The sequence below is a fragment of the Heliangelus exortis genome, chromosome 1 (genome assembly GCF_036169615.1).
Source record: "Heliangelus exortis chromosome 1, bHelExo1.hap1, whole genome shotgun sequence".
In the NCBI taxonomy this organism is placed as follows: domain Eukaryota; kingdom Metazoa; phylum Chordata; class Aves; order Apodiformes; family Trochilidae; genus Heliangelus; species Heliangelus exortis.
Genome location: NC_092422.1, coordinates 53,478,335 through 53,497,262, shown reverse-complemented (window position 1 = coordinate 53,497,262; position 18,928 = coordinate 53,478,335). Strand labels below are relative to the sequence as shown.

General features: G+C 36.5%; 1 protein-coding gene across 3 annotated transcripts in view; it reads right to left on the bottom strand.

Moving 5' to 3' along the window:
• The window catches only part of TPP2 (tripeptidyl peptidase 2), a 57,110-nt gene that overhangs the window by 3,363 nt on the left and 34,819 nt on the right, over window positions 1–18,928 (bottom strand). For all 3 annotated transcript variants that reach the window (XR_011725656.1, XM_071742638.1, XM_071742628.1), the window contains 5 exons: window positions 12,257–12,408; window positions 12,062–12,158; window positions 11,015–11,145; window positions 9,569–9,776; window positions 314–433 (listed from right to left, as the gene is read on the bottom strand). Coding sequence is in view for 2 of the 3 variants with exons in the window: in XM_071742638.1 (XP_071598739.1) it covers window positions 314–433; window positions 9,569–9,776; window positions 11,015–11,145; window positions 12,062–12,158; window positions 12,257–12,408 (708 nt within the window). In the remaining variant the exon portion in view is untranslated. The remainder of the gene's footprint in view (window positions 1–313; window positions 434–9,568; window positions 9,777–11,014; window positions 11,146–12,061; window positions 12,159–12,256; window positions 12,409–18,928) is intronic.

The following is an 18,928-nucleotide window of genomic DNA, read 5'->3' as shown; positions in this document are numbered from 1 at the left end:
ACAGTAACAGTGGATAAACAGCAACACAGTGGGATTTGATTGCAAAAGATCTTTGTCTAAGTTGTATCAACTTTCTTTATGCCCCAAAGTTCCCAGAAGTAAATCTGCTGAAAATGGCAGCCACTTACAAACTAGCTACTTCTAGAAAATAAAGAAGAAATCACTATTAAAAATGAACACCAAGCCACAGAAGCCTAGATAAGGTTAAGTTTATCAAGTTCTACAATGTAAAAAGGTAGCAAAATTCAAAAAGACTTATTAGTTTTAACAGCTTACCCAGTGTGAACATAGCCCATGGCCAGATATACCTTACCTGAATGCAGTTTTTCAAGTTGTCCTTTGTTGGCTTCTCTTCTGCAAGTTTTGTGGCAAACTTGAGACCTCTACCATACATTTTATTTACCAATGCATGCTTATAGGCAAAAGTCAAAACCTACAGTGTGAAAAACAAAACCAAATTATATATTTAATCTTACAAGGCATAGCAAGTAATAGCAGTTTCTGTTTGGGTATCAGTAGTGATTTAATCAAAGTAAAACATTTACACAAGATAGGTTGCATTTTTCTTTGCAGTAAAGATGACTCTCAGTAGCAGCTATAAACATGAACTTCCTAGAGACTATTTCTGACTTCATGAACATATTTGAATTGAAAACATTGTACACAACCCAGATAACACTAGTCTAATTTTTTATTAATCTCACTTCTATCTTCTTTGGATTTTCATTCTCTAGAGGCAACTGTATGGCATAAAAACAATTAAAAAAAACCCAAACAAAGCAGAATGAGGCAGGTATATCTTTGACACACAGAAACAAAGATTGAATAGAGAGTTTTGATTCCTAGGAAGTCAAAAATTTACTGCAGAAACAAACATGAAGAGCACAGTGAATATACACATAGAGAAATGCACATAATCATAAAGAAGCAATGAAGACAGGTAAGCATGAAGACAAGCCTTGGGCTTGGTGTCAGCTCCTCATTATTGGTAATTTACTAAGATAAAAAAAAGCTTCCTTTTGATCACCTATTTTGAAGAGACAGCTTACAATACCTATCAGTACTATAACTAAAATGTGCAAATGAATGTGTCTACTCAAGAGTTAATGTAAAATAAACCAGGTTCTTCCCACTCAAACACTGACAGCGTTCAGGGTTGCAGGATAGCTCATACCATTTCACCAGTTACAGCACTAAGAATTAGTAAAAGCAAGACTTTGTTTTATAAATTCCTCTTGTAACTCATCATAAATAGGTTTTACTGAAGAGTGACATAGTAGCAAAGTTTGGAATATGATAGTGTTTCTGTCCTTGGCAAAGTTTATGAGAACTCATAATGGAGTTCCCCTCACTTGTAAGGATTCATTTCTTTTCCTCTGACTCCTCCAACAAGTTACATTTTCCCAATGTCCACTTAAAATATCCCATTAAGTTAACAAAAACACTTCGAGGATCTTCAGAAATAAGCATTTTGCATTACAGAAAAAAAAAATTAAATGTTTAAGAATATAAACATTAAAGAATACAAGACCTGAATCCTGCAAGGACTGTAGAATATGCCTAATTTTATCTACCTGAACAGTTCCACTGAGTATTAATGATATGCACAAGTCTTTGCAGGTTCCATACTTAAGAGAATGAGGAAAAAAAAAAGAAAAGAAAAAAAGAGTAACAAGTTTAATTATCAAGCAGGAAAACATGTACTTTTGAAGCTCTTAAGTATATTCCAAGCACTCAAAGCTGCTCATTCTTCTGTCTTCAAGAACTTATTTTGTTGTGTTGAATTAATCCCTGAAGCTATTGTAGCTTAAACACACACACACACACATAGGCAACAATGGAGTATAAAGCACCATTCACATACAGATTTTCCAAATATTTCTATTGGAAAAATACTTTGCATGCTGCATTCTCAATCCAAGTATTTTGGATATTTTCCAAAAGCAAAACATATGAGCAAACACTTCTGAATAATTGCTCAGTGGACCCATTAGCAGACTTAGTTGGTTAAATTCAACTTAAAAAGAATCCCTTCTGTAAAAGATGACAGAACCACAAACCCAAACCATAACAAAACAAAAAAATCAAATGAAAAATGCATTGGAACTCTCAGCAAATATAACATATTGGAAGCTAACCAGAAATAATGTCACTGCTCTAGTAAGAAAGCTCTTACCTGACCCTGTAAGTTTTGAATGGTTATTGAACATCAGAGATAAAGGCAGGAGGAAAGCCACTTGACAGCATTTCTTTCGTATCAGGGCTTCCTAGAGTTTTTGTGGCAAGAAAACAAAGCATTTTACGAAACACCCTTGCTTTGGCCAAATGAAAGTTTGGGTATTTCTAAATGAGAAAAAAGTTCTCTGTAGGACCAAAAGTTTGAAAACTATGTTCTAAGAGCTCTTGGTAAAAGAATGTAATTTCTGTCCTGGTGCTCGGAAAAAAAAACCCCAATCAAATGTAAACAAGTTAAGTAAAACTGCTAAAAGTTCATTATCACTTCAGAAGCTAAGAATAATGCATGAGGTGCTTTAAGATCAAATTAGGCTTACATACAAAAGTATTAGATAAGAAATAACTTGTACACATACTTGTACACTTGATAACTTGTACACATACTACTGAAATTATGCCTTATAATTAAAATACTGCAAGCTTTACGAAATCACAGAAGTGAGTATTATGGTTCTTTGATGTGTAAACAGAATTTAAACTGGAGTTCCACTAAGACAACAGAGACAACAGCTTCTATCTGAATACATAACAACAAATTGATTTGTACCATCTGAAAGCAGTTGCTAGATGAAAGAGTTATGAGTTTTACCGTAAGCATTTGATATTACTTCATAACTTCAATAAACATAATTAAGACAAACGTTTACAGAACAAGTTAATATGGCCCACAAATTGGCCAAGAAGTAAGAAATGTTAATAAGAAAAGGTAATGTGTCGTTATAGGATATTTCCCCCAGGGTAAGAGCCAGATCCATTAAAGTGTTTGGATATCCATCACCTAACCAGCTTCCTAACTTGCCATTGACTACATAGAGATGCATATTTAGCACAGTAAAATGTTGAAATGATCTCACCCAAGATATCTGCAGGGCTAACATACTGAAAAGCCTCAAAACACTTTAAAAAAGAACACTGAAGTGCCCAGTAGTAACCTTTCTAGTATCCCAATACTGTTACCTATGAAAAGGACAATAGGCTTGCATTATCCGTTATTTCATTACTTAGACAACTGATTAAAATGTATCTACATCTATATACAAATTACTAAAATGCCAGGTTAAGCAATATATTCTATAGATAACACACTCCAACTACTTGTAACAACAGTGAAGTTGTAACGTTTATAATTACCAGCAAGTGAGGTTTTGCATGTCCATACACATCTGCAGTAATAAACTAAGATTTCTTAGCTATGTTTGCTGACTCCTCTCTGTTCTAATTGCCCTATTACAAATGAAAGCAATATTCATGTAAAAAAAAAAAAAAAAAAAAAAAAGACTCATCATGTTTTCAAGAGAGGCAAGGGAGCTAAGGGAATCAAGTACCCAGCAACAAGCTTTTGGCAGTGACTGAGTATGATCAGCTCGAAGAGACAGCTGCATCTGACAGTGCAGACAGTAATATGAAAACCAATCCAGGCTAAAGATGCTTAAAAGACAAGACAGAAAGGTCTGGACTTTTTATTTGCTTTTAAACTTATTTTTAAATGTGACTTCTTGCTTATCTTCAACCTCTCATTTAAAGATTGAGGGGCATTAAATTCTATAGATGAGTCATTCCCAGTAACAAGCAGGCAACATCCTACCACTGTCCTGTAACAGTCTCATTTAAAACTGGGGATTACTACAAATTCTGAACTATGTTCTAGGTAACAGAAAAATTGCACAACTTCTATTTAATTGCTAAAAACCCTCTATTAAAAGCAAATTTGTGCTGCATAGAGATGTCTCAATTGGCATTTATCTGAAATACTTTGTCTACACAGGAGACAAATATTCTTTCATGTTTCTTTTAAAATAAACCTTCAGAGACAAGTGATCTAGCTAGAATAGCTGGAAGTGAACAGATGGACTATGAAAAGTCAGTACCAGCTTCCCTAGTATGCGGGGAACAAGCACAGTAACTAATGGCAAGCAGGCAATTCAAAGGAAGGAACTAATGCTGTGTGGCAACAGTTGCTACACCTACAGAGAAGAGGTGAAACAAATGATAGCTTTTGGTTTACTTGAGGGTGAGCAGAAAGGCACAGAAAATTGATGATGTTCCTGATTCACATTTAAAAAAAAAAAACACAGAAGAAAATATGGTCTCCCTTTGTTTTCAAAAATTTGCTGACATCTGGATAAACTGACTTACAAGAAGCTGAAAAGTAAAAACTCTTAGGGAAGTGTTTCTATCTGAAGCCATATATGTACTTGAATCAACAATGCAGTATTCACCTGCCTTGTTTCAACCCTTTCTCACATGGTTCCTCTGTTTTGAGTGCCAATGCCACAAAGCCACATCCACATTTGAAATGGCTCCACATCTTCACTTCCAACACAGTGCTTCAGAAAAGCTGTCTGCCTCTTGTGTGAATGTCCTTCAAATGAAAGTCCTCAAGGTCTATTCCTGATCCTACATCACTACTCTCCTCTTTCCAAACCTCTTCTATTCCAGGTGAGGTGACAGAGCCAAGTTGCAACACTTCATTTCCTCAGTTCGGTTCCAGTAGCACCACACACAGAGAGGCAGCTAAAGCCATAATTTCTTTGCTTTCTACAAAGATGAATTTTGCCAAAAACAAGTCAGCTGGACTGAAGACATAATCAGTGTTTTTTCCCTTACCCTAGCAAAAAAAAAAAAACCAAAACAAAACAAAAAAACCAACTTGTTTCTTAGACTGTTCTGAAGCTTTAAAGACTATTTACAAAATAAAGTTTGACATTGCTCCTAAACTCCCCATCTCAAAGGAAGCAAGCTATATGAACAACACTGTTCCCCTTAAGTGGTCAAAACTCCAAATTTTCTTCTAACAGCCTATAAAATAAAGTTATCTGCACTAAGTTATTCAACTAATTTTTAAAATAGCAAAATATTCCAGAAGTAGAACAGCATATTGCATGCAATACCAAGGTGGAGATTTATACAGCTGTTTCTTCCAAATAGAGAGAAGCTGCCAAATAGAAGACTGAAGGCCCCTATAGATAGTTCATATATTCCATTTGTCCATCTTTAGGGCAGAAGATGCTTATATTTATACAAACAGGAAGCTGAGAGTACTTTAAGTACAATCCCACTTACAAATCTTGTCAGCCATTATAAATAAAAATGAATGCATTTTGATCAGACAGCATGAACATAGGATGCAGTTAGGCAGAGGTGGAAGGAACAAATACTGCAATGTATTATGTTAATGTTTGAAGAAAAGTTACAGTCCATGACATGTGTTTAGGTATTCTCATTTACAAACACAGTAGAAATACAACTAAATTTTGTTTCACTTTTTTCCCTTCACCCATAGCCCTTTCACAAAATTTGTCATCAGGGGAAAAACAAAAAAATAGAACAATCACTAGAGTGCTCTACTATCTCCTTTCAAAGTAAAATCTTCAATCCTATCAAGTCCCAAGTCACATTGTTCTCACTCCTCACCCCTTTCAAAGACTTTCCAGAGAAAGAAAACTTCAAAGTATAAAAGTGGACAACTAGAAGTCTCGCTTCCAATAATCATATGAAAACTTGAAGTAGCAACATGTATTTCTTTCCACCTACATTTCTTTTTAAAAAATCTTGTCTATAGCTACTGATGGGATTAGAATTACAGATCAGTACCACAGGAGATACATCCATCATGTGGTCTTTAGGACACATTAAGTTGACAGCTAGCAAAACAGGTTGTCCTGGATCATGTCCAGTTCAGTTTTGACTACCTCCATGGAATCAAAGATCACCAATCCTCCAGCTAAAAGCACTGCAGCTTTTGAACACTCTCACAGTAAATAAAAAAAGAACAACCCAACAACTCTTCCCTCTCCCTCCCCAAAAAACAGAGGTGGTGGCTTTTTTTCTGTTGTTTTGTTTGTTTGCTTTTTTGTTGGTGCTTTTTTTTTTTTTTTAAAGTTTCTGTTTCACTTTCTGCCTCTTATGCTGTCACTAAGATTCACTGAGAAGAGCCTGGATCCATCTTCTTTATTCCCCCCATCATACACAGAATCATGTAATTGTTTAGCTTGGAAAAGTATTAATATCAAGTCCAACTGTAAACCTAACACCACTGACTCCACCACTAAGCCTTGTCCCTAACTGGCTCATCTGCATGTCTTTTAAATATGTCCAAGGATGGTGACTTGACCACTTCCCTGAGCAGCTTGTTCCTGTGCCTGACAACTCTTTCAATGAAGAAATTTCTCGTAGTATGCAAACTTAACCTCCCCTGACACAGCTTGAGGCCACTGCATCTTGTTCTATTACTTGAGAGAAAACACCCACTTTGCTGAAATCTCCTTTCACGTAGTTGCAGAATGCAGTGAGGCCTCCCCGTCAGCCTCCTGTTCTCAAGACCAAACAATCCCATTTCTCTCAGACACTCCTCAGAAGACTTGTGCTCTAGACCTCTCCACCAGCTTTACTGCCCTTCTCTGGACATGCTCCAGCACCTCAGTGTCCTTGTTGTGAGTGGCACAGAACTGAACACAGTACTCAAATCATCAGTGCTGAGTACAGGGGCTTCCCTTCTCCTGCTGGCCCTGCTGTTTCTGATACAAGCCAGGATGATGCTGACTTTCTTGGCCACCTGGATCCACTGCTGGCTCATTCAGCCAGCTGTAGATCAACACCCCCAGGGCAGCTTTCCAGCCACTCTTCAGCAAGCCCTGTAGTGTTTCATAGGGTTATGGCCCAAGTGCAAGACCCAATATTTAGCCTTGGCTAAACCTCATGCAACTGGCCTCAACCCATCAATCCACCCTGCCCAGATCACTCTGCAGAGCCTTCCTATCCTCTAGCAGATCAACACTCCCACCCAACTCAGTGTCATCTGTAAACACATAAAAACAGACAAAATTTTGAACCTTTTCTTCTCCATGGTGAACAGTCTCGGCTGCTGCTCACAGAACAGATTCTTCAGTCCCCTAATAATTTTGTGGTGCTCATACTACTACGTACACTAGTAATCCTAACTGTACTAATATAGGGCAATTTGCCCAGCAGCAAGAGAACAGGGAAGATCAACTGTATGTGGGTCAGGCAGGGCTGAGTAAGTGAGGCTATTTAAAGACAGAGGGCAGAAAAGTACAGGACAAAGATGTGCCCATAGGATGTAGTATGACAGGCTCATTTTCTTCATTTTCAGAAGCCACCTCTTTCAAATACACAGAGCAGTCTGTTTCTGGGCTAACAGTATCCTTAATGTACTAGTTTTCAGTGACCTAGAGTTCATTATTTTCTTCACAATAGCTCCTGTAGTTTGTTTTGCATTTCTGAGGAAAAGTGTTGATAAGACAGGGATTTTTCAGTTACTGCTGAGCAGTGCTTGCACAACATCAAGGCCTTTTCTATTTCTCACATTTCCCCTCCAGCAAGTAGCTGGGGGTACATGAGAAGCTGGGACAGCTGACCCCACCTTACTGAAGGGATACCCCATAAGACATCATGGTCAGCAATGAAAGGTATGAGAAGAGGGAATATGGGGATATTTAGAGTTCTGGTGTTTGTCTTCCCAAGTAAATTTACATGTGACACTACTTTCCTATAGATTGCTGAACACTTGCCTGCTGATGAGAAGCAGTCAATGAATTCCTTTTGTTCCACTTTTCTTGAATGCAACTTTTGTTTTGCCTATTCAAGTGTCTTTATCTCAACCCATATGTTGTCCCACTTTCACCATTTCAATTCTCTTCTCCATCCTGCTGGTAGAGAGTGAGCAAGATGCTGTGTAGGGCTCATGACAGTCAATCAGTTTAGATTTAAAACTGACTAGTGAAACCAAGAGTGAAAATCACACAGACACTGTATAAAAAGGATGAAAGTTATTTCCATATAGAATCACAGAATTGTTTTGGTTGGAAAAGACCTTTAAGATCACCAGGCTCAACTGCTAACCTAATGCTGCCAGGTCTACCACTAAAACATGTCCATATGAAAAACTACAGAACTCTACAAGTGTTGTTGGCCTTTCAGTATCAATTGAACTATGCAGAAGCATCAATTTTCAGAGTAAAACCTGAATATGCATTTTGACAAATTCATGGTTAAGGCAATAAAAGAGAAACATTCAATTCCTAATCTATGCAATTCAAATCAATTACTCATTCCAGATCAAGCACGTAGCTCAAGAGTGCCAGGAATCAATATCTGTCTTGGAAAAAACCCCACAACAAAAAGTGATAAACGCCCAACAAGACATCTGTATTGGCAGTTTTCCCACTGAAGTTATTCTCATCAGCTTTAATAATCAAAAGGTGGAAGTAAACCAGAGGTCACTATACTGGAACGCAGTACTCTGTTTACAAATAGACAGAAAGAAAGTCATATGTCAGGCAGCATAATTAAAGCACAACATCTGCTACCACAGAATATTATTATCAGTTAAAGATTAGAAGAGGAATGCTGGTAAGATATAGGTGTACAAGACATACATTAAAATAAATGAGAGTAACTACCATCAATCTTCCTGTTCAGGCTTCCAGCTAAAGCACAAGTTCTTACAGCTAAGACTATTTACTGTCAAGGAAATTAAGTTTTTTTTAATTTTATGGGTTTTCTCTAGTAACTATCTGAAGTGCTTGGCAATTTAACTGAATTATAAACAAATAAAACAGTCACTTCATTTTCCATTGAAACATAGTCATATGCAAAAGTTAAGTACAGCAACTAATTAACACTCACTAACTCAACATTTAAACACACAAAGTCATAAACTTTGAAAATTACAAGCTACATAACCGATCACCTACAATGGATTGTTTTTCTTCTGGAACAGTTGTCTTGCATGAAGCAGACAATATAGTTGTCTTGAATGAAGTAGACAACATCTAAAATTTTAGGATTAAGACCCTGGGATGACAGGGAAAATTTATACTAGTAAATACATAAGTGTAAAAATTTCCAAGATTTCCTTTCTTTACCTCTACAGACATTAATGACAGCAAAACACAAAACTTCTCTTATCTATATTGTAGAAGTGGTTACAGAATGCAGGACTGAAGAGTAGGGATGCTGCACACTTGTGTGTGTACAGCTACAACAGTATAGAGGTTAATCAAAAATATTCCCTGGAAGGTACAGAAAGAAGCAATTCAATAAAGCAGCAGCTTTTTCTTCAAAATCTGGTACTGTTCTATACCCTTCCCTTCGCCTCTACATTAACATGCACAGAGATGGGCTTACCAAGGATTTGACAGGCTTGAGAAAACCTGTGGAAAAAGGTCTTTAAGGAAACACAACATATAGGGACAGCATGAAGTTGAAAGGAGAAATGTACAAGGCTGTGCACACAAAGGCAATTTCCACGACAAACCAAGAAAACCCAACATGCATTAGACAAAAAAAGAAAAGTGTTCTGCCCTCTTACCTTGCTGTCAAATAGATCAGTCCACTTTGTTGTTTCCCAGAATGTCTCTGTCAAAGCTTCTGAGCAGCTCTCACGATCCTCATCTTTGCCTTCTGCATCACTAGAAGCAGCCCCTTCTTGGGTCTGCAGATGAAGAAGTTGGTCAGCCAGAGCACTTCCTTTTCGACAAAGAGCATCCACTAAAGTTGTCTTCTGCTTTTCCATTTCACTAGAAAAAAAAAAGTGTGAAAAATATTAAGGACTTTTTGTAGGTACCTCATTAAGAAGAGAATCAGTGCTGTACCAAGTTGAAGCTAAAAAGTTTACAGCTGTTAGTACACACAAAACAAATATAAATTTTTAAAACATGGCTGTTGACTGTATATTAAACTAACTGTAAAAGATTACAGAGACAGTATGAATTAAACACCCTCAGTCATTTTTGTAAATCTGAAATGACTTTGATGTCTTAAAGGTAAGGGCAACTCAGGATTCTAAAACTGCCTAAGCCACCATTTAGAAATACAGCTTTACAGTTCTTGGCATTAAACTGAGTCAAACCTACCAACAAATATAAGCAGATACAATTCTGCTGACTTCAAAGGACTTGTACCCATTTAAAGCACCACTGAATTTGGTGTTCAGTTTCAGATGTTAGATTCAACCACATGACCTAATAGGTCAGATTTACCAAGAAATGTTTAGAATAAGTTTATTATGTTATAGCTTTGCTTTTATATCAGCAATTCTAGAATTACACACAAACATTCAGGATAACTAGTACAGATAGATTAGTTTTACAACTGAAATCTGGTATGTTATCTAAAATAATCAAATATTTATCTCCTATTTTAAGGGCCTGATTTTCAAATCTGCTGCTCTAGGTGTGATTAGAACAGTGCCACACACTGAAATCCACCAGTTTTAGTCCAGGCCAGGGCATCACCTTCAAAACAATCTTCATAAGGATATATAGTAGTAATTCAGAGGAAGAGTCTAAAAGTAAGTAAAAAGAATGGGTTTCAAAAATACACTGAAGCCCAAGTATAGTCATCAGGCTTATCACAAATGAAATCTTCTGCAAGCAGTTACTTCTTAGGCTGCTGTCAATTTTGTCTTTAAATAGAGATTCAAAAGGTTGCAAAGTATTACAAAAAGGTAGGCAGCATTCAAAACACATTTCAAAATTCAGCATTCTGGTGGTCCCCCTGATACAAGATTAAGCTTGATACAAAAACCTAATACTTCATCTTGCTGGCACATTTGTTCTTTTTAATATTTCTAAGTAAAAATTTGCAGGTTTCAGTGTCCTGCATTCTGAAGATATAAAAAGAGAACATATTACCTGTGCCCTCCAAAATAACACAAGTTACTAAAAAAGATAAGTCATTCAATTTCTTGCAAGCAGAGACAAAGCACATAGATTACAGAAATAGGATGCAAGAAAATTATTTACTGGGTAGGTACTTTTTTATAGTAGTTGCATCAGGCCTGGGATCAGTCTTCATGGCAAAATACACTGCTAATGCTGTCTGATCAATATGAGAGATTACAGTATTTGCAGCTTCAACAATTTCATCAAGTCTTTTCATTCGTTCCTAAAAGAAGTATAAATAAGATGTTTAGCACTACAAAATGACACTACTTGACTGTTGATTCTACTTAACTAGAATAATGGAAAGGTTAGGCAGACATAACATTAAATAATTCAACATGTCCCCTTCTTCGCTTTCTCCAATTTTTGATTAAAAAAAAAAAAAATGGTAAGAAGTCTGCATTATCAAGATTTCCCACATATTTAGTTCATTTCACTGAAAACAAGCTATAAAATGAGGTGGGTATATGCAAAACACAGTGTACAGAAAAAAAATACAACCTTTCCAGCAAATTTTTTTTCTCTTAAATAATGATAGCAGTTACTCATTTCCAAAATAAACAAAATCCTAATAAAATAAACAAAAATATTCAACCTACTGACATATAAATGAAGCTCTATCTTCATGATAAAGAAAAACATATGTAAAGTTTTCTGTTCATGGTTTTCATTTTTGTGGGCAATGACAGGTTAGATTTAGTGTATCATTTCAAGTGTCCTCAATTGTCCAAGCAATTCTGCTGGAAAAAATTACCAATCCAGTAGAGAAGCAGAATGGGATATGTGCTTGACTCAGTAAGCACCACTTAGGGTAACACTGTTGTAACCTAAATAAAATAAGGAAGCTTACACCAGGTTTAACTTAAGAAGGAATAAAAGATAAGCATACTTATCTAAGCAGATAGCATACACTAAACAGATGTGCACACTTTCATTCTGCTGTGTGATTATGTAAAGTACAGCCAGTGAGAGAGGCAGCCAGTTAGGGAGGCAGCTTTCAGTCTAATTAGGAATTTCTGCTTCATAGTGCTGAGTACAGCTATGGCAGTCACTTAATAGCAAATGTATGAAGAATGATTCAGTTGTTCAGGCTACACAGATGTATTGAGACAAACCAAGTTTCAGAAGTGTTAATTAACCTTCTCAGAATCCAGCTGGTGAAGCCTTGCAACATACAATGGAAGATGATTAGGAAAAGCTTCTTTCAACTCATTATATATGTCAGCAGTATCCAGCCTAGGAGAGAGGAGGATATAGCATGAAAGTACAGATTCTGGATAATTTTTTTTGGGTACAGTTGCTTCAAGCTTGTGTAATCATGAGAGCAGACATACTTGGTCATCCACTGTATCTTTAGATCTCTTAGAGCTTCGGCAAATTCTTCTTTTGTATCTTTTTCTTTTTCCTGTTCCCTCTCTTTCTCTTTGCTGCCATTTTTACTCTTTGATGGTGATGGTATCAGATGATAGTGAACAGTAAGGACATCCTGGAGGTAGGAAAAGAGACACACACTAAGAGGAAAAAAGTACACTTTTTCCTGATGCTACATAGAAGCTAAATCATAGCAAGCGACTATTCTGAGCTACACATACACTGAGTAAGGATTCTGAGAGCAAAGGTATTAGTCATTAAGAACTCAGGAACTGCTTTTACATTTTATTTTAAGCAATGCAAGGATGTGAATATTACAACATCACACTGGGCGTAAGACAAGAAAGCCTAAGACTCAGCAAATTTGACATTTTTGTGTTCATATAGATTTTACATAATATTTGTTAGGTAATCAGAAAGATGTTTCTTTAAATTTGTTTGTAAAAAACCAAACAGTTAAAAGTCAAAGAAAAAAAAAATCATTTAAAGATATTATCCTACAAATCTGGCAGTAAACAAATGAATAAAGATGCCTGAATTCTAAAAAATAATACACCAGTAGCATAAACATGAATCATGCTCTAAGATACACAAGTTTATCCCTCCTGAGACAATATTTCTTCCATGTGGCTACTGAATTAACTGATGCATCCAGTCAACAGTTTTCTGCAGTTTGCTGGTACAGGTTTTACAGTTCCACCTGTAGCCATGCTTAAATTAAGTAGACACAACAGCAAGATTCTGTTTAAACACTGTGCTAGCATAGAAATATTACTAGTTTCACTTCATGCTACACTAATAAAAAATTACCATGGGAATATTTGCCACGGGTACTTAAAAAGGAAAATCCTAGATGATCCTAGACCATGCCCTGAAGTCCATTTCCTAAGATGATTTACATATAAACTTGTGAGTAAGTCAGCATTAGATTTCAGTCATTGCTTCTAAAGCTTTTCAATTGCTGGAGGAGGCTGGTTTTGGGTTTTTTGTTTTTTAATATTGAAATGTAAAAGAAAAATTCTCTCCAAGAACTCGGACAAGTCCCGTTATTTTATAGATAAATTATTTTCTCTGCGAAATACCCTAAGTTTAAATCCTCTAGATACAGTTACTCTACAACATTGTGCAAAATACTGTGCTGCGTGCTCAACTGCTGTGATGACTTAATTATTCACACCAATTAGCCTAAAATACATTTATGGGAATATGTTTTCCATAAACCAGGTCAGTGCTATGTAATGAAATGAAATCTTGTGCACAAGATGGAGTTATTTCAGGTAACTCTAGTGAGTAGAAAGGTGGCTGTTAGAAACTGCTATGCATAACCTTGAAACAAAGAACTTTAGCTCTACACTTCTGAAACTATTCAAGAACGTGGATGCAGAACAACTTGATTTGAACTGATGATAGTTCTATGCTATGGAATACTGAAAACAATACTGGTGAGAGAAAGATACATCAATATTCCCTTAAAACAATTTTCCCAGCTATGTAATACCTGACTGCACACAAACCTGACATTTACGTGAATTGTTAGAACTTGAATTTAGATCAGTAATCTAAATCAAAGTGTAGCTTTCACAGCAACTGTCCTGCATGTGGTGCATTTCAACTATAAAGTGCATGACCAGGCATTACACCTAAATAAGACTGCAGCAAGACAGAGGCCAGAGCATGACAAAACTGGTCATGGAGGCAAGCACACACAGGCAAGGATACATAAATCAGGAACATGGTATGGGACTGCCTAAGATAATTAGAATGGTAGAAAACAACAATGTAGTTCATTAAAGCAAACGAAGCATTTTAAGATGCCCAAGAAGTTAATTCAGTAAAAATTTCAGTGTTTTTTAAAAGCCATCCTCCATTCAGACTAATACTTTCCTAAGAAAGAAACCTGCCTTCCTAGAAAAACTCTTCTAGTATTTCAGGATTCCCTTCTTTAAAGTTGTCTTTGATCTTACTTGACTACAAATGTTTGGAGTTCTGTACCTAAATGGCCTCTGGATTCTGAAGCCTTGTCGACAGGAGAAGGCTCTACTAATCCCACCAAACCAAGCATAATTAGATTAACAAAAACACCACTTATATGGATGAACACTTCCACTTAAGAAACTAATTCTATGCTATCAACAGCAAACTATCATCTCTCCATTCTCTCAGCTAGGTTGCTTGTGGCCTCATGAGATTCTGCAAACAATACAAGCCATGACCACTGAAAGAAAAAAGCTTCAATCCTAGGTGCCCTCCTTTTTCAAAAGAGCTGACACAAAGAGGTGCACTCCTCTCTACAAATTTATTTCATAGGATAAATACAGTTTAGTTCCTTACCACACTCAACAAAATTACCACAAGACCATGAGATGGACTGAAGGGTTCTCTCTTTTCTATTCTGTCTGTAAAAACTAGCATATTTTATAAAACTGGGCCACCCTCTAAACACCAGGAGTAGCACAGCATAGTCATCATAATTACTGAAACATTCACCACTAGAGATCAAGAAAGCCAATGCTTCACAATTCAGCATTTTATTCTGTTTTCTTATTTAAATTTCACTCTAACTGATAACACAGCAGCAGAACTGCTAGAGTAGTGTACTGGATTTGTCTTCGTACCCATGAACAGATAGATACAGAACTGTAGACACAGAAAGGCTGTGAGCAAACATATCCTCCACAAAGAGAACTAACAACTTTAAACCAGTTCTCAGATTGATCAGAAGGCTGTCTTTTATCTCCTAAAATATACATAAACGCAATAAAATAATATATAAAAGCAAAATATATAAAGCGCAAAAAAATAAAATATATACAAAAGCAATAAAAAAACTCTGGAAGAATGTAGGATATGCACTTTGGTCAGTGCACTTTGTGCAGTTTGGTAAGCCTCAGTGAGTTTACTTTTAATTACAACTACAGACTGCATACATATACAAATGCCCTCAAAAAAGTCACCTTTTAAGAGCTTAATAAACAAGTTAATTTTGCTTAAAGATTTAGTTAGATTTTTGTCTGATGAGTCAACATCTGAGACTATGTGGAAAAGACATGAACTATTGTTATTTGTCCTTGAAAGCATTCACAGCAAAATTAACTACAGGAGAAAACTCCTTCAAGGGACATATACTAGGTCTTATTTTCCATTTAATAAATTTTCCATTTAGCATACACCATGTACATCTGCATACACACAGCTGAACATGTGTCTATTTTAAGGTGCACGTGATTTGTGAAACATTGCTTATTTCTATGGCAGTACTCTTATTTAATTGAAAATTAATGAAGTTTCTTGAAGACACCAGCCACACTTACACAAAAGTAGATCCAATGCATACTTCATCTTTTTGTCTGAAGGCCTCCTAATTAAACAGGGACAGTGTCCCAGTGCTCAAAGGATTTTTACATTTGATTATATAATACTATTTATTAGTATTCCACTAGTACTTATCAATATCTGTGTAACAAATTTCTTGCTTCAAATTGGAGGAAAGGATGGTAAAGTAGGAAGGAAAGATGCCGAATTTTTCTATCCCTTAGCAAGTTGTTACATACGGCTCTTCAAAAACTATATTATGTCAAACAGCAACAAAAAAAAAAATCCTACAGAACAGAAAAAGATCTGTTTTCATTCTAAGTATGTTCAGGACAACGCTTGGAGACAGTGGAAAAAAACATGACTGACTTCTGAACCTCATATACACCACAGGTTCAGTAGTCAGCAAGAAAGGATTTATTTTTTTTAAAGTTCAGGCACACTAGAGACAGAAAGACAAAGTAAAACCCCAAACCTAAGAGTTGTTTAGGGTTTGGGCTTTTTTAAAATAAAATTAAGTCCATCAAAACACCTTTTTGAGCAGAAAATTACATATTAAGCAGCAATTATGCTGTAATAAAGGACATCTGCTTATTCTGAGAAAAGGAATCCACTGACATTTTTGTCCATTTACAATAGGATCAAACCATCTTTAGAAAACTAAGCTGCCATTTCCTGGCATAATCCGTAACTAGAGGTGTGGTCCAGGGGTCAACATTGGATCAAATCCTGTTCATTATTTTCATTAATGATCTGGACAACAGGACAATACACCTTCAGCAAGTTTGCATATGATACCAAACTGGAGGGAGTGGCTGATAAAGCAGAGGATTGTGCTGCCATCCAGAGGGACCTTTAACAGACTGCAGAAATGAGTTGTCAGGAACAGAGAGGTTCCACAAGGAGAATCTGAGAAGTAATTCTTGTAACCTGGAGAAGAATAAACCCAAACACTGGTATGTGCTGTGTGTAACACGGGCAGAAAGCAGCTTGGCAGAAAAGGACCTGGGGACCCTGGTGGACACCAGCTTGAACATAAGGCAGCAGCAAAGAGTGCTAATGGTATCCTGGGCTGCATTAGATCGCTACCAACCAGCAGGTGAAGGGAGGTGAACCTCCTCTACTCTGCACTGGTGAGGCCACAGGTGGAGTGCTGCGTCCATCTCTGGGACACATGGACATACTGGAGAGAGGTCACTGAATGCCCACAAAGATGATGAGCTGGAGCACCTCTCCTATGAGGAAAGGCTGAGAAAGCTGGGACTGTTCAGCCTAGAGAAGATATTTACAGGGTGGAGGGGGAAATCTCATCAATCTGTGTAAATGTGTAGGGAGGGCAGACTCTTTTCAGTGGTGCAGTGACAGGACAAGAGTCAATGGCCATAAATAGAATTACAGGAGGTTCCCTCTGGACATCAGAAAAAGAATTCCCAGTGGGGGTGACAGAACACTAGACACAGGTTGCCCTAAGAGGTTGTGCAGTCTCCACCCTTGGAGATGTTCAAAAAAGTGTCTAGGTATGGCCCTGGGAAACCAGCTTTAGGAGGCCCTGCTCAACCAGGGGCATTAGACCAGATGACCTGCAGAGGTCCTTTCCAGCTTCAGCCCTTCTGAGAAAATAAAACTACTTTCAAACAACCAGAAACGTGCACCCGCAATTTCTGGTAGTGCTCCCTCTCTCCTCACCTACCTAATTAAAAAAAAAAAAAAAAAAAGCTTTCTACAGGCTAGTCACCAGTATCAGAGAAAAACATATGCATAAAATAAAATAAAAATGGGACCTGTAAATTAACATTCCTAATCTTACAAGAGGGCCTGGACTTGTCTGTGAAAAATATGAAAAATCTACACATACCTTTTTGACTGAATGGGTCACAAAAGAAATATATAAACATGTTTTCCATGCTGGAAAGCATCTTAACTGCATGTAAATTTGTGACAAGGCAGGATAACTATTCAAAACTTGTAAACTAGGAGGCCCTCAGAGATGCATTCTCATAAATTGTCATTAATGGAGCTCTTATAATAGACAAGTGCTCTGAAATACACTGTTTTGCTTATTTGCTAGTATGCTGATGCCTCATGAATAATAGGTGGAAGTATCAAGAACAGTTTTAATTTTGGCTTGTGTGGGTGTACAGCTCAGATCTGAATACAAATCTCAGTTCTTAAAAGAAAAAAAAGAAAATAAACAGAACCTACAACCTTTTGGATCTTTTTTATAAGGTGTTGTTATGTAAATTAAAGCACATATAGAGTTTAACTCCCTTGTTAGAGATTCACTTGATGATGATTTTATACCCTATTCAGCAGAAGCCACAAACACACACTCACACAGGATTTTAAATCATCTTTCTAAATGTGATCTGCATAATTCTTAGATGCATTATGAAAATAAACTGCAACACATTAAAATCCTTCTTGTAAAGCCTCATCACATGCCCACGCAGTTATCACACAAAGACAAAAAGTTAGCAGGCTCAGTTACTCTCAGAATAAGCTAAAAAAGTAACAGATTACAGTAATAAAATCTGTTCCCTTGATTCTCATGTCTAATTTCTAACAAGAATCCTGACTAATAAAATCCAGAACAAAAAAACAAAAGAAAAAAAAAAACCCAAAAGAATGTAACTAGCCTTACAACTTGAGAACAAATAAAAAAAAAAACCCGAATGCAGTAGCCTTAGAAAGCTAGCCTATTAAATTTTTTAAATAAAACTTTTGTCTCTGAATGCTTGCAGGAATATTGGAATACCTAATGTAAATATCAAAAAAGTACAATATTAAACGCTACCATGTTAAAAGCCACTCATTCCCTACCCATAATTTAGATCTCATACATGCTCCTACCTCCTACGGTAAATTCTACTACCTGATACATCACTCTATAAACCCTGGCCTATAACAAGTTATATTCTAGTAGAATAATGAATTGAAAGACTTTTCATAGAATCATAGAATTGTTTTGTTTGGAAAAGGCCTTTTTCAATCAAGTCCATCTCTCCACAGAAAGACTGCTCGGTATATGTTTTTTACAACTATAATGAAGCCTGCTCTTAATCCAGTAGACCTGGTATACAGTTAGATACCCAATTCTCCATCAAAATGTTAGGTATATATTCAGTTCCTTATCTGCAGACAGCATAAAATAGGCAGATACATTTGCCACACAAAATCTTGACCATAAACACAAAAGATTCCTGAGAAAAAGGAAAATTGCAGACCACTAATCAGCACATGCATTTTACAGCACTTGTTGCAGAAATATCCAGATGCTCACATGCCTTTCAGCTTTGTATTATGGTTGTGTTTTCTCATTCTAC